Source organism: Pelophylax lessonae (genome assembly GCF_965119305.1).
Source record: "Pelophylax lessonae genome assembly, chromosome: 4".
Classification (NCBI taxonomy): domain Eukaryota; kingdom Metazoa; phylum Chordata; class Amphibia; order Anura; family Ranidae; genus Pelophylax; species Pelophylax lessonae.
The window spans coordinates 78,523,701-78,544,170 of NC_138771.1; the positions used below are offsets into that span (position 1 = coordinate 78,523,701).

General features: G+C 46.1%; 1 protein-coding gene across 2 annotated transcripts in view; it reads right to left on the bottom strand.

Annotated features, from left to right (window-relative positions):
* The window catches only part of SPPL2A (signal peptide peptidase like 2A), a 128,970-nt gene that overhangs the window by 54,983 nt on the left and 53,517 nt on the right, over positions 1-20,470 (bottom strand). For both annotated transcript variants that reach the window (XM_082254036.1, XM_082254035.1), the window contains exon 9: positions 16,848-16,929. In XM_082254036.1, coding sequence (XP_082110162.1) covers positions 16,848-16,929 — 82 coding nt within the window. The remainder of the gene's footprint in view (positions 1-16,847; positions 16,930-20,470) is intronic.

The window sequence follows — 20,470 nt, forward strand, 5'->3', positions numbered from 1 at the left end:
GATGACACCCAAATCTACCTCTACCCCTCGGCTCACCCCATCAGTCTCCTCCCTCATCACTGATCTACAAACAGACATATCAGCATGGATGTCACACCACTTCCTCAAACTGAATCTAAAACAGAGCTCATAATATTTCCTCCTCCACATGCCCCTTTCCCTGAATTCTCTGTCAAGATCAATGGAACAACTATCAGTCCTTCCACACATGCCAAGGTGCTAGGGGTAACCCCGGACTCTGCACTGTCCTTTCAGGCTCACATCCAATGCCTATCCAAATCATGCCGCCTTAACCTCCGCAACATCGCTAGAATACGGACCTTTTTAACCGACGAAACAACCAAGCTTTTAATTTACGCCCTGGTTAGCTCTTGCCTCGACTATTGCAACTCCCTCCTCATTGGATTACTCTTACATAGATTATCCCCCCTTCAATCCATAATGAATGCTGCTGCAAGACTTATCTACCTTACCAACCGTTCAGTGTCCTCCACCCCTCTCTGCCAATCCCTTCACTGGCTTCCACTCACCCAACAAATAAAATTCAAAGTGCTAACAATAGTTTACAATGCCATCCACAACTCTGCCCCCAGCTACATCACTAACTTGAATCTCAAAATATCAACCAAGCCGCTCTCTTCGGTCCTCCCAAGACCTCCTGCTCTCTAGCTCCCTTGTCACCTCTTCCCCATGCTTGCCTCCAGGATTTGTCCAAAGCTTCTCCCATTCTTTGGAACGCTCTACCCAATCTGTCCGACTGTCCCCTAATCTATACATCTTTAGACGATCCCTGAAAGCCCTTCTCTTTAAAGAAGCCTATCCGGCTACTAACTAATAACACTGTTTCACTTTCTCCATTAGCTCATCCCCCACAGCTATTACCTTTTGTATCAATTGACCCTCCCTTTTAGATTGTAAGCTCTAACGAGCAGGGCCCTCTGACTCCTCTTGTTCCAAATTGTATTGTAACTGTAATGTCTGCCTTCATTTTGTTAAGCGCTGCGCAAACTGTTGGCGCTATACAAATCCTGTATAATATTAATAATAAAAAATAGATGAACTGACCCTCCTATTGGCTTTTGGCCCCGAGGGGACTCCCTGAAGAGAAATAGGTGGTGGAGACTGCACTGGGATTATGAGGAAAAGGACTACAGCAGAGATAGATAACAAACAGAGTAAGGGGCCATATAATCAACCGAAAAAAACCGAAGAAGGAAAAAGAAAAAAGAGCTAGAAATACGTCGGACTTTACCGGTACCAAAAAGGAGGACTGTACACAATATTACATATAAAAGAATAAAATGTATTGCACAACAACTTTATCTTGATAACAATCAATAGATGGTTCCACGCTGTTGCATTTTCTGCCTGACTGCTGTGTACTCTATAACCTTCTCTCTTGTGAGCCTAGCTGCAAAGCTTTACAGCTTGATTTAAAGGGACTGAGTTTATATCTGGTCTTTGTAGGTCGTGCCATATTGTCTTAAATACTAAACTACTTAACGTTGCTACTCTACCACCTTTTTTCTTTTGTCCTCCTCTCTCCATCTCACAAATTGATATCACCCGGGGCCAAGGATGAGAGGTAAATAAAAGGTCAAATAAAAGGTCAATAAAGTAAACCAACGCGCCCCTAGCCCAGGAGGTATCCAGCGCTATATGGCAGCAGAGTCCAGCATGGTGGAAGAAGGGCTCGGTAGCCCTAAACAAGGGGCCTCAGGGTGGGCTGGGACGGAAAAACTAAAACCTATAACAGAGGAAGGATCAGTAGTCTAGGGACAACCAGACCAAAAAGTATTGGAGGGGCCCCTCAAGGGGGACTAAAGGGGCAAAGAGGAGGCTCTAAAGGGAAGAGTGCAGTTTTAATAGCAGAGGGAGATGGTGCCTGGAGGATTCCCAAGCAAGCTTGCCTCTTAATTAAGGAAGCTTTAGCAGGACTGGTGGCTAAAATGGAAAATCCCTGGAAATCGGACATAGTAGCAGTCTGGGCAGATAAAGGACAGTTGCTCGGCCGTGTGGAGGAATTGGAGGGGAGAATAGATGTACATCATCGATTACTGGATGATCGGAATAAACAGGGAGCAATTAGCTCTCTGCAGCGACATGATCTATTATATAAATTAGAAGACCAAGAGAATCGAAATCGAAGGAAAAATATGCAAATTAAAGGTTTACCAGAGAAACAGGGGGAGGAGGACCTGATGACAGAAGTGCAAGGCCTCTTTAATCTTATGGTTTGTAAGGAACCCCCAGAAACTTAAAAAAAAAATCGACAGTGCATAGGGTGGGAGGATACTGAAGCCAGGGTGGGGGTGCTCCAAGAGATGCGATTGTGAGGTTCCACTATGCAGAAGAAAGGATGACAATCATGGAAAAAGCCCAGATCTTCTCTGTGATTACCTTTGAAGGAGCGAACCTACAGCTATATGCTGTTCTGTCACCCGAGACTCTGGCAAGAAGGAGACTGCTTAAACCTTTGATCTTCTATCAGTGGGGATTCCAATTTCCCAGCCTGCCTAGGGGGGGAGAAAAGATGGCCGTACAGCAGTGTTGAGATTCCCAGAGGATTTGAGAGAATTCTGCAACAAACTGAATCTATCACTTCCAACCCTGCTGGGCTATGAGGAGATTCCGGAAGTACCAGTGATGTAGAGGGAGGAGTGGTGATCTTGGGTGTAGAGAGGACCGGGAGGCAGGAGGGGAGAGTAGATAGGCGGGGGGGGGGGGGGGTAAGAAGTTGTTTGGTTTTGATGAGCCCTGTGGCGGTGTGTTCTTTTTGCTACTTCCTCTCTCCCCCCTCCTCTCGTCCCATCTCTAATTTTTCTCCTCCTGTAGCGGCGGTGAGGGGGAGGGGGGTCTGGAGGATTTGCTGGTCCATTGGATGAGGTGGGATCAGAGGGTCATAGTGGTTGCCCCCTGGGAAGGTATGGATAGGAGGGGACACAGGGTTGCGTGTCACCAGATCCATACAAGGTAAAAGATCTGGACGATTGCCCAGTCCTCTGAGGAGATAACCTCCTTGGATAGGGTGTTAGGGTGGGGGGTTTTGCCTTTTTTTTTTTCTTTTCTCCTTTCTGTCTTCCCTTCTCCATTCAGGACCTCTCTCTGGAAAAGAAGGTGGTAGCTGCTCCTTTGGCTGCCCATGACTTTGGTTAATTTAGTATCATATAATGTTGGGGGCTTGAATACACCTAGTAAAAGGCATAAGGTAACTAAAGAATTGCATCATTATGGTGCGGGAGTGGTCTGTCTACAAGAAACATATTGCACATGCCTCAGGGATAAAATTGTCAACCCAGCCTTTTTCCTACATGGTTTTATGGTGACTAGGTTTCGAGTCAATCACGAGGAGTGGCAATTGGATTCTACAGGAGCACCCTGTTTACACTAAATAGGCAGCAGGCAAATCACGAGGAGAGGTTCCTGTTTATTAAAGGAAGATTATTTGATTACTCTTGCAAACCTCTACCCCCGCAATAGAGAGCCAAATAAGTTCCTGAAAAAAATCTTTTAAAGACTGATGACATTTAGAGAAAGGAGGCTTATTGTAGTGGGAGATTTTAATATGGGGCTGGACCCACGTATGAATTCATCAATGGGGCATTAATGCCTCCCACTACCAACAGCAGAAAAAAAATCAGAAGTGTATTGGGGAAATGTCAGTTGGTAGATCCGTGGAGGGTCAGACATCCAAAACTGAAAAACCACTAAATTCTCATGATTGTGCCCAGTGCTGCAGGGCTTCTGGAAACAAGTGGTGGGGTTCTTGCATGACACCATGGGCTCCCCTTTAACGCTGGCCCCAAAGCCCTGCTTACTCAGAATTTTTCCGGATGTAAGTATAAATAAATTTACCGCCCAATTTCTGCATGAGACTTTATTTTTAGCTAGGAAGTGCAATGCACGACAATGGATGCGTGCCACCCCCCTGTCTTTCCATGATTGGCTCAGGGAAGTTAATAATACCTTACCTTATAAGAAGCTGATATATGCTCACCGTGGTTGTCCATCCAAATATAATAAAATCTGGGATAGATGGATCCAGGCCCCGGAGAAGTGTATCTAGACCTGCTCATTACTTCATAATATTGTTTTTCTTGCATGGTGTTTCTGTTGTTGCTACCCTGGAACAGGGATTTCCGTGACCTATTGTTAGCATGTTGGAAGTCCTGCCCATGCCCTATTGAGCTTGGAGCTGCCTTAGTTTTTTATCATGTTTTTTATTATGTTCTTGGGATTGCACTGTATCCTGCCACTCTTATTGCTGTATGTGTATGGCTGTATGCTAGAGACATACTACCCTTGTACTGTATTTTGTTTTCTTGTACAAGCACACAAGTTCCTTGTTAATATGTTTATTTTTTCAATAAAGACTTTTGTTGATTTAAAAAAAAAAAAAAATTCTCATGATCGTGGGATTTTTAAGGCAATCCACTGGGGCATGATCAGAAAGTGTGGTGGGCTCATTTATCGCATCTTTAAGGTAAGCTAATAGTTTATGCTCTATTAAAATATAAATCGATCCTTGAATAGAAGCCATATACTGAGGAGTAACAGGTATAATCTCTAAGTTTTGGAGGTCTAAAAATGAAATGACTAAGTGGTTAAAGTTGCCATCATCCCTAGTAAATGAAAAAACACTAAAGCCTCATGATGTGGGATTTTAAAGGCAATCCAAACAATTTTATATAAAAAAAAAAATGGATTTTTGATTTATCGTAAAATCCTTTTCTCTAACGTTCATTGACAGATGCAGCTCCATATTCGTTCCTAACCATTGGGTTATGCTGCCCCCTACAGGAGTAGGACACTAGGCAGGAAAAAACGTTACCACGCCTATGGGGCAGTCCCTGTAGGCATACACCCACCCACCCACTCTGCTATAGGATTCAGTTTGTTGCAATCAGTGTCAGAAGTAAAAAACCCCAACCCACTCAGAAATAGAGGGGCGGGTGGTGCATCTGTCAATGAACTTCAGAGAAAAGGATTTTACGGTAAGTCAAAAATCCAGTTTTCTCTATTGTTCATTGACAGACGCAGCTAAATATTCTTCTTAATCATTGGGACATCCCAAAGCAGTATTTGCATGAGGGGTGGGAAAACAACGCAGAGAAAGAACGTAATTCCCCAAAGCAGCCTAAACTTAGCCAACCAGTTAACATGGAGCTCAACCAGGAAGAACTGGAGCTCACCTAGAAACAACATACACCTTCAAAGAGAATAACATTTCTCTTTTAAACAGCAGCCTGCAAATCCTTGCGGCCAAAAGAGGCATCCAAGGATGCCAACACATCTGCTTTGTAGAATTTAGTGAACGTGTGCACAGACGGCCAAGTTGCCGCCTTGAAAACTTGTATTACTGATGCCTGATGACGAAAGGCCCAAGAGGCCCTTAGCGCCCTAGCAGAATGCCCCTTCACAGGGAAAGGTGGAACCTGACTCTTGTGAATACGCCTGTACCACCGTCTGCCTGATCCATCTGGATATGGTCGCAGCAGACGCAGCCAATCCTTTCTGAGGTCCTTCCGTAAGGACAAAAGGAGAGTCTGATTTTCTGAAAGACTTAGGGTTTGCCTGGCGGTTACTAATTGCCTGAACCAAAGCCAAAGAATGCAAGGCATTTTCCTTGGGATGCTTGGGCTTAGGACAGAGTGAAGGCAGCACAATGTCTTCATTCAATGGAAATTAGGAACCACTTTAGAAAGAAACGACTGATTAGGTCGAAGTACCACTTAATCTCTGTGGACCAAAAAGAGAACGGCAGGACAGCGCCGCCAAGTCAGACACTCTGCGGGCAGAGGTAATAGCCACCAAAAAGTCTACCTTCTGTGACAGGGAGATTCCTCTGCTTACACTAAGTTTTCAAAGGGAGGTTTTTGAAGAACAGACAGTACCAAGTTAAGATCCCACGGAGGTAACGAGGACCGTATCAGAGGAGCCACATGACAAACTCCCTGGGTAAAAGTGTGAATTAAAGAATGAGTAGCTAAAGGGCGTTGAAAAAAACACCACCAAAGCCAACACCTGGCCTTTATTAGTACCCAAGGTCAACCGCTGCTCAACCCCTCTTTGGAAGAAAGCCAATATCCTAGCTACTGAAAAGGAGCATGGATGCACCTTAATGGAGTCACACCACGAGATGTACGATTTCCACGTACGATGATATATCTTCCTGGAGGTAGATTTTCTAGCCTTCAACAGTGTAGGAATCACTGAGTCAGAAAGACCCCTATCCTTCAATACCTGGCTTTCAACAGCCACACCGTTAAAGCCAGCGACTGTAAAGCAGGATGGAAGATCAGCCCTTGAGACAACAGATCTTCCCTGAGAGAAAGTCTCCAAGGAACACTGGCGACCAACCTTACCAGATCTGCATACAAAGACCAGCGAGGCCAGTCTGGGGCCACCAGAATGACAGGAATCCCTTCTACCTCTATTCAGCGCAGAAGCCTTGGCAGACGTTTCAGTGGAGGAAAAGCATAGATCAGCCGATACTGACCCCAAGGAGCCACCAGTGCATCTGTGGGGTCGGCCAGAGGATCCCGAGACCTGGCTACAAACCTCTGTACCTTCTTGTTGAGCCGAGAAACTAACATTTTCTTTATCGGGTGTCCCCCACCGGACACCCAAGAGGTGAAACACCTCCAGGTGCAGGGACCACTCCCCCTGATCCAACACCTAATGACTCAAGTAATCTGCCTGTCAGTTCTCCACTCCGGGTATATGAACAGTGGAGAGGGCTGGAACAAAATGTTCTGCCCATAATAAGATCTCGGCCACCTCCTGGACTGCCACTGTGTCTCAAAGTCCCCTGGACACACAGCTTTCCAAGTACCCCCCTCACCCCACTTAAGCCGGACAGGCTGGCATCCGCGGATACCACGGTCCAATACAATGGAAGGAAGGCTTCCCCGTTGCAGGGGCAAGGAATGGAGCCACCACAGAATAGCACTTCTTGTGTTTTGACTCAACTGAATCAGATTGTCCAAAGATTTTGAATCTTTGTTCTACTTGAAAAGAATACCCCTTTATAGAAGTTGTGTGTGGAACTGAGCAAAAGGAACCACCCCGAAGGTAGACACCATAAGGCCTAGAGCGCGCACACAAGTTCGCAATGAAGACAGAGTGCTGGATAACAGAAAACAAATCGCCCTCTGCAACTTTTGCAGCTTTTCCGGGGGAAAGAAACAGTCCAAAGTCAGTCCCATATTAACCATTTTGGAGGCAGGGACCAGAGCAGATTTTCTGAAATTGATGATCTAATCGAACTCTCACAGAGTCTATACAGTGATTGACAGATCGCTCACCAGAACTGAGTGGGAGTTTTCTCTTAAGAGGAGATCATCCAGGTACCCTAGTACCGCAATCCCCCGCTGTCACAGTAATGCCAATACCGGAGCCAACACATCGGTGAAGACCCTGGGGGTAGAGGCGAGACCAAAAGGTAACGCCGCAAATTGATATTGTTACTCTCCTATAGCGAAGAGAAGTGCAGATATGCGTCCTCAATATCGATAGAGGCCAGAAAATCCCCTTGGTGTAGGAACGCCACTACCATGCGAATAGACTCCATCTGAAACCTCTGTACCTGCACCAAGCAATTCAGAGCCTTGAGGTCTAGAATTGGATGCACTTTCCCTTATTTTCTAGGAACGTGTAAACAGGTTTGAATAAAACCCTTGAAAGCGTTCCTGAGAGGGAACTGGCACTATCAACCTTTGAGACAGCAGATCTTGTACCGCCTCACGTAGATCCCTTAACCAATTTGAAGATAGGCGTAGATTGGACGGGGAGAATCTGTCCGACGGTCGGGACCAGAATTCGATCTTGTAACCCGATCGGAGCAGCTTATGGGCCCATTAGTCCTGAATAAAGGAGGTCCCTGGTTGCGGACAGAAAACAAAGACATCCCCCCACCCCAGATACGGGTGAGGGCGTCCCTCCATGCAGATGGAGATTTGTCCGCAGATCTGGAGGGGCCTGTTCTCATGCTTACCCGACCACGTCTTGTTGAAAACCCCTAGATGACCTAAATGGCTTAGGGTCTTTCTCCTGTGTGCCGAAGGCACGAAGGGGCCTCCTGTGTGCTGAAAAAGAAGGGCTCTATCTATTACGCAGTGACTTGCCCTTAGCGCATAGAGGAAGAAGAGTACTCTTCCCACCTGTGAGTCCTTTGATCAGTTCATCCAACAAAGACCCAAATAGGAGGTCCCCCATAAAAGGGGAGATCTGATAGAGCCCTTTTATAGAAGCCTGGTCCGCAGACCAGCTTTCTTGCCACATCATGCATGGTTACCATTATTGCGTTTAGAACAACTCCACTGACTCAATTTTGTCACAGTAGGCGGGAAAAGGGAGTAACCTTTGCCGCTTTTAGGGGATCTGCGGGCCCAAGGAGACCGGCGTCCCCCATGTTAAAAGATTTCTGCACCAATACAATCAGTGCATCCACCAGCGCCCTTGCATGTACAGTAAAAAAATAAATCCTCCTCATCGCAGAGAACCCGAAGTACGTGGACGCAGACCCAGTAGAGTCGCTATATGCGAAGCTCACCCTGAGCACATAACAAGCAGGGGAGGTTTCCAACCACAGTCCCACAAGGAGATGCTGGCTAAAGTGCCACAAAAAGACCTTTATTAGACCTAAGGGTTGCCCACCATAAATTACATAAAAAGGAAATAGCCCCCTATAAAGGGGAAGAAGGGGCCCACCGTGACGCAGAAACACAGGCAGAGTACCCCCACACAACAATGTCCCCATAACACCCCCCGGTTCAAGGAGGGTGCCAGGCAGTCCATATGTCCACCCCCCTGAGGTGGGGGGGGGGGGGGTAAGGGCGGACGCCCATCTGCTGCTCTATCACCCCAGTCAGCAGCTCAAACAGCCTGGTCAACAGCTCGGACAGCCATCCGTGGCCTCAATTGTTGGTCCGATCCGGCCGTGTGAGGCATCCGCCAGTCAGCTTGGTCAAGCACCTCATCTCGGTCAGTCACTCAGATAGTCCGCGCCGTCAGCCGCAGCCTAAATATTTGGCCCAATCCAGCCGCGTGAGGCATCCGCCGGTCAGCTTGGTCAGGCACCTCATCTTGGTCAGCTCGGTCAGGCACATCATCTTGGTCAGCTCGGTCAGGCACTCGGTCAGCCGCGAGTAGGCCGCAAAGTCGCTGACTAAATTTTCAGCCTGACCCAGACACTGAGGCGCAGACCAGAGGATGAAGAAACATCTGCTCCCCCCAAGCTTATAACCACTTCGGGGAGCCCAAAGGACATCCCTGCCCCAGTCAAAGACCCCTGTGTGCGTCCCGGACAGCCTGGTTAGCAACAACCGCATCCACCCCCTCCCCTTACTGGAGCAAGTGGCAAAACCAACACCTACCGGGGGGGGGGGGGGGCATGGGGTTAGGTTGGGGTCAAAAGATTACCTTGACTGTTATGGGCCATACACACTATAAGATTTTCTGACGACTTTTTCCTTCAGACTTACCAAAACCATATAATATGAGGTCAAACCTAAACATTTTCAATTTGTATGCAATCTGGCAGGCCCTTGCACTACATAGAAAAAGGTAAATCTGAAGGAAATCTAACAACAAAAGTTGGATAGTGTGTATCCAGCTTTAGAGGGGCTAGCAGAAATGGAAGGGAACCTGGGGTCCGATCATCCCAAGGAGGTGCCCACATCAACCCCGAGACCGCAAAAGCTATGGAGGGACAGTACTCACCATACCAACGACAATCGGGTGGGCGCCACTCCGGACAGACAACCTCTCCACTCAGGTGGGGGTGCTGACGGCCAAGGGGCACACTGAGACTCAGGCCGAACCAGGCCCATCCATTTATGCTCTGTGGTGGCCAGGCCTACTGCGGAGCTATAACCTGCACACGATCGCTGGCCGGAATGGGAGACCTTAAGGATCTAGGACAGTGGTTCTTAACCTTGTTGGAGGTACTGAACCCCACCAGCTTCATATGCGCATTCACCGAACCCTTCTTAATTGGAAAAATAAAATATGATTTTATGAGTCTAGTCTCGGGAGGGGCACTGCCAGAAAATAAAGTGTTGTTTACAGAACTGAATTAAACGTATCATACAAAGTAAAATGTACAGAGGTCAGTAGTATGTAGGGCAGCGTACAGAGGTCAGTAGGCTGTAGGGCAGTGTACAGAGGTCAGTAGGCTGTAGGGCAGCGTACAGAGGTCAGTAGGCTGTAGGGCAGCGCACAGAGGTCAGTAGGCTGTAGGGCAGCGCACAGAGGACAGTAGGCTGTAGGGCAGCGCACAGAGGACAGTAGGCTGTAGGGCAGCGCACAGAGGACAGTAGGCTGTAGGGCAGTGTGCAGTAGTGAGTAGTTTGTAGGGCAGTGTGCAGTGGTCAGTAGTTTGTAGGGTAGTGTACAGTGCTCAGTAGTTTGTAGGGTAGTGTACAGTGCTCAGTAGTTTGTAGGGCAGTGTAGCGAGGTCAGTAGCATGTAGGGCAGTGTATAGGGGTCAGTAGTTTTTAGGGCGGTGTAGAAAGGTCAGTAGGATGTAGGGCAGTGTACAGAGGCCAGTAGCATGTAGGGCAGTGTATACGGGTCAGTTGATTGTAGGGAAGGATAGAGTGGTCAGTAGGCTGTAGGACGGTGTACAGAGAATAGGGCAGAGGACAGGAGTTGACAGGACAGAGGATAGGACAGTGTACAGGGATCAGTAAAGCCACACACCAGGGGGCTGGGAGGGCACACACCAGGGGAGGGTCAGGAGGGCACACACTGGGGGGGGGGGTCAGGAGGGCACACACCGGGGGGTTATGAGGGCACACACCAGGGGGTTGGGAGGGCATACGCTGGGGGGAGGGTCAGGAGGACACACACTGTGGGGGAGGGTAGTGAGGGCACACACCAGTGGAGAGTCAGGAGGCCACACACTGGGTGTCAGGAGGGCACAAATCAGTGGTTGGGAGGGCACACACTGGGGGAGCCAGGAGGGCACACACTGGGGGGGTGGGTTGGGAAGTCATACCATGGGGTATCAGGAGGGCACACACTGGGGGGGGGGTGGGAGGGCATACCATGGGGTGTCAGGAGGGCACACTGGGGTGGGGTTGGGAGGGCATACCATGGGGTGTCAGGGGGGCACACACTTGGGGGGGTTGGGAGGGCATACCATGGGGTGTCAGGAGGGCACACACTGGGGGGAGGTGTTGGGAGGGCATACCATGGGGTATCAGGAGGGCACACACTGGGGGGGTTGGGAGGAAATACCATGGTGTGTCAAGAGGGAACACACTGGGGGGAGGTGTTGGGAGGGCATACCATGGGGTGTCAGGGGGGCACACACTGGGGGGGGGGGGGTTGGGAGGGCATACCATGGGGTGTCAGTAGGACACACACTAGGGGGGAGGTGTTGGGAGGGCATACCATGGGGTATCAGGAGGGCACACACCAGGGGGCATTCACAATGCTTATTGAGCTAAATGAAAAGGACATGCATTTCCATTTGTCAGCTAACAGCACCTCTATGCTAAGCTGCAGTAACTCAGCAGACTTAGCATAGAGGTGCTTGCAAACGAATCCACCATGTACAGCTAGCTGAGCCTACCTCCAGGAACATTCACTCGGCTCCCTCTGCTCACACTTCCCTCTTCCAGGCGGGCGCGATCTCCGTGGTCAGGTACATCCCCATCCCGCCCACTCAAGCAGCAAGCAGCCTGCAGGAGATAGGCTGGAAACCTGCTGGGGGAGGTACAGGGGGCAGAGCGTCCAGTGTCTACGTGTAATGGTTGTGAGTCATCCCGACCGCATCTCTGATTTCCCGGGGGGGGGTTGGCCTCACAATCAGTAATATTTTCTCGGGGGGAGCAATTTCCCTGTTGCCCCCCCGCCGAACCCCTGAGACTGAGTCACCGAACCCCTGGGGTTCGATCGAACCCAGGTTAAGAACCACTGATCTAGGATATCCAGTCCGAAACCCAGTCTAGCTGTTGATTGCAGACCTCTCAGGAACATAACTAGCTAAAAAATAAAAATTTTAACAAAGGTTCCCATTCAAATAAAAAAAACAAGCTAAGACCGAAATCCCAGCCGGGAACTGGGTCCTACTCCTAAACTAGGCAGAAAGAAACTGAATCCTATAGCAGAGTGAGTGGGTGTATGCCTTCAAGTTTTTTCCTGCCTAGTATCCTACTCCTGTAGGGGGCATCATAACCCAATGGTTAGGAAGAATATGGAGCTGCGTCTGTCAATAAACGATAGAGAAATAGAAATGTTTTATTCAAGATATAATTTCTTTTTTACAAAAAGACAAACAAATACACATGTTTAGGATATAAAGTGCACATATGCATATGTAGACATAAAAAAAAAAAAAAAAAAAAAATCAGAAGAGTGGTCACAAGTTGGGTCAATAACAGAGTGGCATTCCCCAGCTGGTTGCTGTAAAATTCTCAGGAAACAGCATAATTGTTACCACAGGAGGGGGAAGAACCAACACGTTTCGAAATATGTAAAAGATTCTTCTTCAGGGATAAACCCCAAAAAAGAAATAACATCTTAAATAAAAAAATGTCTTTCTATATAAAATATACAATATATATTATATATAATACTCCTCTGTATATGGCTCCTATTCAAGGATCGATTATATTTTAATAGAGCATCAACTATTCGCTTACCTTAAAGATGCAAAAATTAAGCACATCACACTTTCCGATCATGCCCCAGTGATGGCCCAGCTGGAGTTACTCACAGCAGTACCCAGAAAAAGGGCTTGGAAACAATGATTCACTCAGGATCCTAAGATAATCGAGAAGGTGGAAAAGGAACTGGAGAGTTTTTTTTGCCATTAACGATACATCAGAGATTTCACAGACTACTCCATAGGAAACGCATTTTGGAACTATGGACCAGATCAAAAGGCATCCCAGAGAAGCAAGAACTAATTGAGAAGAGAGGGGAATTGGTGGCACTTATGGAGCAGGAGACAAAAAAATGCATTCCATTTAGTTATGAAAGAAAAATATCAATGGGGAAATAAACCTGGGAAATGGTTGGCAAAAGCAGTAAGGTGAAAAAAAAATGCATTCTATATTCCTAAAATTAAATAATGGGGAAATGGTACATTCATTCCAAGATATCGCTCAGGTGTTCCACTCATACTATAGTCAGCTTTATAATGAGAGGGAAAAGGAAGGGGGGAAAGGAAGGTAGGGAGAGGGGGGGGGGGAAAGGAAGGTAGGGAGAGGGGGGGGGGGAAGGAAGATCTGGCCATGAGGGAATACCTACGCGAGCTTGATCTTCCAAAGTTACCCAGTGAGGAGCTAGAGGACTTAGAGGCCCCAATTACGCAGGAAGAGGTGAGATAGGCAATGAAGAATATGGCCCCGGGGAAGAGCCCGGGTCCTGACGGGTACTCTATAATGTATTACAAAAGGTTTCAAAAAATTTTAGTCCCCAAATTATGTACATACTTTAATACAGTTGGGAAGGGAGAGAATTTAAGAGAAGAGTCTTTGCTCGCCTACTTAACTCTTATTTTGAAGGAAGGGAAAGACCCTACAGCAGCGACAAGTTATAGACCAATTTCCCTTTTTTAAATACAAATCTAAAAATCTTCACTAAAATAGTAGCAGAAAGACTAAAACCGTTATTGCCAAGATGGATACATATTGATCAGGTAGGCTGGGAGGCCTTAAGTCACTCCTCTTGATCCACAAAGTGAAAAAGAAGGGCTCTCCGACAGTGTTGCTGTCGGTAGATGCCAAAAAGACCTTCGACAGGGTTGATTGGAGCTTAATGTTAGAAATTCTGAGGTATCTAGGCATTGGAGATAAGATGATACGGTGGATCTCTGCCTTCTATTGTCACCCAACGGCAAGAATCGGAGTGAATGGCATTTTTTCCTCCCCTTTCAAGCTTCATAATGGGACTAGGCAGGGGTGCCCCCTCTCCCCAAATGCGGTTTGTTTTGACTTTAGAACCTCTGTTGGCAACAATTCGTAAAACTCAGCTTGAGTAACATGCTTTCATGCGTTACCCAAGCCGTTGACATCTCGCGCGGGCCGAGGAGGAGGCAGGAGGACAGACTCGAGGAGACGCGGGGGAACGTGTGGCCGAGGAGGAGGCGGGAGGACGGACTCGAGGAGACGCGGGGGATCGTGTGGCTGAGGAGGAGGCGGGAGGACTGAGGAGAAGACGCCCGCCACTGCAGGTAAGTGCACTGGTCTCTCTGGCGAGGTCACTCTGGCATTGAAAGGGGGCACGCTGTGGTTACTCTGGGGGCACGCTGTGGTCACTGTGGCATTGAAAGGGGGCATGCTGTGGTCACTCTGCCATTGAAAGGGGGCACTCTGTGGTTATATATATATATATATATATATATATATATATATATATATATATATATATATATATATATAAATAAATAAAACAATAAATATTGTATTGTTTTTTGTGCACTACAAATAAATATGCACATTGGAATTTGTTCATATTTTTTTTCAAAAGTAAAGTAAAGTAATAAGTAGCGAAGTTGCTTTTCAAATGCAGTAACTAGTAAAGTAATCTCATTACAATTTACAGAAGCAACTAGTAAATAGTTACATTTTTTGAGTAACTACCCCAACACTGGAAGTTAGGAACAAAGGTATTAAAATACATATAGGCACATAAGTGTCCTAGAATTGCCTATGCAGTATTAACAAAAGAAAAAAAGGTCTGGGGGGGTAGCTGCGCCCGATTTTAAAAAATACTATCAGGCAATTTCTAAATTTCTATAGAGCGAATAGACTGATGCATAATAAGGAAGGCAAGAGTTGGGTGGAAATTGAGTGTGTACAAAGCAGGGTAGATTTAGGAAAGATGGTCTGGGTTCCACGGGTACATCAGGGGTACACTGACCATGAATGTGTGGTTAGTAGGAATACACAGGACTTCCCGCTATGGCTAACAGAGGGTGAAATCAGGAAAAAGGCTGGATAGAATTAACACAAATAAATCACCAGGCCCGGATGGCGTACATCCAAGAGTACTCAAAGAACTTAGTAAAACTGTAGCTAGACCACTGTTCCTGATCTTTGCTGACAGTATTATGACAGGCAATGTATCGGGGGATTGGAGGAAAGTGAACGTGATACCGATATTCAAAAAAGGGCAGAGGCATGTCCCAGGAAATTATAGGCCTGTCAGTGTGACATCGATAGTATGTAAACTTCTGGAGGGGATGATAAGGGACTATATCGTAGAGTTTGCTAAGGACAACAACATCATCAGCAGTAATCAGCATGGGTTTACAAATTGGCATTCTTGTCAAACCAATCTCTTAACATTCTACGAGGAGGTGAGCTGTGAGCTAGATAGGGGGGAAACCAGTGGATGTGGTGTACCTGGATTTCGCTAAGGCGTTTGATACAGTTCCCCACAAGCGCTTAATTTATAAAATAAGATCTGCAGGCATCGACCGCAAAGTTTGCTCTTGGATATGGAACTGGCTAAAAGGGCGTGTCCAAAGGGTGGTAATTAATAGCGCAGACTGGTCTGAGGTGGTAAGTGGGGTCCCCCAAGGATCAGTCCTGGGACCAACCTTGTTCAATTTATTCATAAACAGCATTGAGGACGGGATCAGTAGTTTTATATCAGTTTTTGCAGTTGACACAAAATTGGGCAGGGCAATAACTGCACAGCATGAAGCAGATATCCTACAGAATGACCTGAACAAATTAACAGAGTGGGCAACGACATGGTAAATGAGGTTTAATGTGGAGAAGTGTAAGGTTTTGCACTTGGGGACTAAAAACATAAAAGCACAATACTCTTTAGGGGGCGGGGGGGGGGGAACCTTTGGTGGAATCAAAAATGGAGAAAGATCTGGGAGTCTTGGTATATGATAGACTAAGCAATTGCATGCAATGTCAAGCGGCAGCTGCAAAAGCCAGCAGAATATTAGCATGCATAAAGAAAGGGATGTATTCCAGAGATAAAACTATAATCCTACCACTTTATAAAACTCTGGTCCGACCGCATCTGGAGTATTCTGTCCAGTTCTGGTCGCCAGTCCTCAGGAGGGACGTGTTGGAGCTGGAGAGAGTCCAGAGAAGGGCAACTAAACTAATTAGGGGATTGGAGGACCTTAACTACGAAGAGCGTCTGCAATCGCTTGATTTGTTCTTCCTGGAGAAGAGATGCATGAGAGGGGACATGATAGCAATTTATAAATACCTCAATGGTGATCTCAACATAGAAAAAAGCTATTCAGAAAGGATTGCATGAGGACTCGAAGGCATACAATTCGATTAGAGGAGAAGCGTTTTAACCTCAGGCAACGCAGAGGGTTCTTTACTGTTAGGGCTACAAGATTGTGGAATTCTCTACCACAAGAGGTAGTTTCTGCGGGAAGTATGGCTACTTTCAAAAGACTCTTGGACGTACATCTCAAGGATCAGAACATTCAGGGGTATGAGAGATGATTACGGCCACACACACCTACACAAGTTGAACTTGATGGACTATTGTCTTTATTCAACCTCAACTACTATGTAACTATGCAACTATGTAAGGATTTGGCTAATAACAGGATATGGAATAGTTTATGTTAAGTCGCTCACTGGGATCACAATGCACCTTTGACTCCATTAATTGACACAAATTATTTTAAACCAGGGAAAGATTATCTATTTTTTGTAAGATGGTCAAAAAGTAATAAGGGGGTACTAAGATATGATCGTTGACTTGTGTGTCGATTAGAATGTGTTTATATGCTTATTGAAAAATTGAAAAAAAATGTAAAAAACGTGAATATATAAAAAAGAATGCATAGTGATCCAGACTGACTCAAATATACTTGATATTAAAAAACAAAAAAACACCCTTACTTTGAAGTTTGGCATTCGCAGAGTTTTTATAAAATTGAGGCAGAATGCAATTCCTAGAATATCTTGCAATATCCATATCCACCTGAAAGAGAGATATATAAATGAATAAGATAACAGGTGTAAAGATATTAGTGTCATCGAAGACAAACCTGAACTTCGCACAGGCTAGGAAAAGTAACAAGTTTGCTGCATGCCAAGTGTCATAAGCGGTCTATACTCACTGCCTCATACTCCCCCAATCCCCTGTCACAAAGCCTTGCATCCAGTGAAAAGAATAATGGGCCATACACACTATACAATTTTCTTTAGATTTTTCCTTTAGACTTACCAGAACCATATAATATGAGGTCAGACGTAAACACTTTCACTTTATACGTAGTCAGGCAGGCCCTTGCACTACATAGTTGAAGGTAAATCTAAAGGAAATCTACCAACAAAAGTTGTATAGTGTGTATCCAGCTTAAAAGACAGGGGAAGGGGAGAGCGAGTGATACCATCCTTCAATGTACACCAGTCAGAACTGTAAGTCTGAACTGTGGAAGCTCACAGCTTACAGTCCGTTTCCAGCACAATAAAAAGGAAACCTATTAAGAATCTTTCCAGCAACCTTCCAGACTTGTTTGGCAAAGAATTTCATATAACTTCTCTGGACCATTCACAAAAAAGTGCCAACATATGAGAATGCTTGTCTAATCTAAACATTAAGCATTGACCTTAAAGTGGTTTTAAATCTCAAAAATAAAATATGAACAAAGTGTATCCCGCTATAGTGTTTACTTGTCTCAATTAAGAGCACTGAGTGTCATTTTGGTCTGCTTCTTCGTTCCTCTTCTATCAGCATGAATCCCTTCTGACAAGTTTTCCTGACAATGACACTAAAAGAAAAAATGGTGAAGGGGAGGGAGTTCCAGCTGATTGACAGCCTCAGCTCTGTTCCTGTGTGCTCTGGGGAAGGGGGTATGTCCCTTCCCTCCAATCAACTATCAGCGCTCTCCTCACTGAGCTCTGCAGAGTGCAACTTCAGCTCTACGCCCCCTTTTTTTTTTATGTCCACAAGCTTTATAAAAGTCAGCACTTTCAAAAGATGTAAAGAAGAAAAGACTGCAGATAAACAGGTACAACTTATGTAGGAGGATGCATTTCATCTCTGTGCATCTGTTGAGGCCAGTCACTATACTGGGTATATGTAAGGGTTTACAACAACCTTTTTAAGGAACGTTTGACCAGCCTATAGGCTCTTCCTGACAAACCCTAATTCCAGAGGATGAAGTGGAATAATGGGATTTTTGACTTACCCTAAAATCCATTTCTATGATGTTCATTGACAGACACAGCTCCTTATCTTCTTGACCATTGGGTTATATTGCCCCCCTGCAGGAGTAGGACACTAGGCAGGAAAAAGCTTGACTACGCCTATGGGGCAGTCCCAGGGAGTATTCTCCCACTCTCAGCTATAGCACTCAGTTTTGTTACAAGCAGTGTCAGAAGAAAGTCAACTCCACAGAGGGGTGGGTGCTGTGTCCCATTTTCTCTTTCGTTCATTGACAGACACATCGCCTTATCTTCTTGACCATTGGGACAGCCCAAAGAAGTGTCAAACATGAGGGGTGGGAACAAGAAAAAAATTCTAAGGCTAAACCGTAGCCAACCAGGTAACATGGAGATCAACCATAAACAACTGGAGCTCACCTGAAAAACAATACACCCTCAAAGTGGACCTGGTCCTCTAAACTGCCGCCTGCAAAACCTTGCGGCCCAAAGAAGCATCCGCAGATGCCAAAACATCTACTTTATTAAACTTTGTGAAAGTGTGCACAGAAGACCAGGTGGCCGCCTTGCAAACCTGCATCACCGACACCTGATGACTGAAGGACCAGGAGGCACTAGCCACCCGAGTAGAGTGTGCCTTAAAAGGGAAAGGAGGAGCCTGACCCTTAATTGAATAGGCCTGAATTATGGTCTGTCTGATGCATCTGCAAATGGTTGCAGCAGAAACGACCAACCCTTTCCGAGGTCCATCCATGAGTACAAATAGTGAGTCTGACTTCCTAAAAAAACTCCGTCGCTGTCAGGTACAGCCTGATTGCCCAAACCACATCCAGGGAATGCAAGGCAGCTTCCTTAGGATGTTTAGGAATGGGACATAGGAAAGGCATACCAAGGTCTTCATTCAAATGGAAATCCGAGACGACCTTTGGAAGGAGCGATGGACAGGGACGAAGAACCACCTTATCTTTGTGAACCACCAGGTAAGGTGAACGACAAGACAATGCCGCCAGCTCCGACACCCTGCATGAAGGAGTAATAGCCACCACAAAAAAAAAAAAGGCCACATTCTAGGACAACGTAAGCAGGGGAACCTCCCAAATATTTCTGAAGGGAGGTTGCTGGATAACTGGCAACCAAATTGAGGTCACACGGTGGCAATGGAGTCCACACTGGAGGAGCTAAGTGTCAAACTCCCTGGATGAAGGTGCGCACCAAGGAATGTGTGGCCAATGGACGTTGAAAGAAAAACCGCCCAGGCCCAAACCTGGCCCTTGATGGTACTCAAGGGCAGGCGCTGTTCAAACTCCCCGTTGGAGGAAAGCCAAGATTGGAGCCACCGAAAAGGAGCGAGGGAAAACCCCAAGAGGCTCACCCTACGCAATGTACATCTTCCAAGTACTATGGTAGGTTAGATTAGATTCAACTTTATTGTCATTACACATGTACAAGTACAAGGCAACGAAATGCAGTTTGGGTCTAACCAGAGTGCAATAACAGCAAGTGCAGGATATACAGTTTTTACATGATTTAAATAGTTAAATAGAATGATAATATAGACTATAAACAGTAATTTAAAGATGTATATATAATATAAATGTAGTATACATGTGAATATGTGGCTCGTTCCCGTCCAGCGACGTAGACCTACGTCGCTGGACTCCTCCCCCTGTAGGCGGCGCTCGCGCGCCGCCAGAGGCGCGCTCCCGCTGTTTTCAGTCACAGCGGGAGTCGGGCCAGGGGAGGAGCAGCGGCGATCGCCGCCGCTCTTCCCCGATCGTCGGGGAATCGAGTGAGGAGATCCGCCCGCCTGTGTAAACAGAGCGGGCGGATCTCCTAAGTGACAGGGACTGACAGATCGGAGTGTTCAGCATATCTGAACATCCGATCTGTCCTTCTGTCACTCAGTCACCTCCCCCCCCCACACGTCAGTAAGCACCAGGCATACATTAACCCCTCCCTCTCCAATAAAATTAACCCCTTCACTGCCAGTGTCATTTTTACAGTAACAGTGCATATATATAGCACTGATTACTGTAGTAATGTCACTGGTACCCCCAAAAGTGTCAAAAATGTCAGTCAAGGGTCCGATCTGTCCGCCGCAATGTCGCAGTCCCGCAAAAAAAAAAAAAAAAAAAAAAATCGCAGATCGCCGCCATTGCGTGTTAAAAAAAAAAAAACACCAAAAATGACAGAAATCTTTCCTGTAGTTAGTAAACGCAATAACTTTTGCGCAAACCAATCAAAATAAAAAAAAATTTGATTTTTTAATTTTTTGGGGGGGGGGGGAAGGGGAATTTCATATAAAAAAAATGTTAAAAATATTGTTATTTTTTCAAAATAAACGCTCTTTTTTT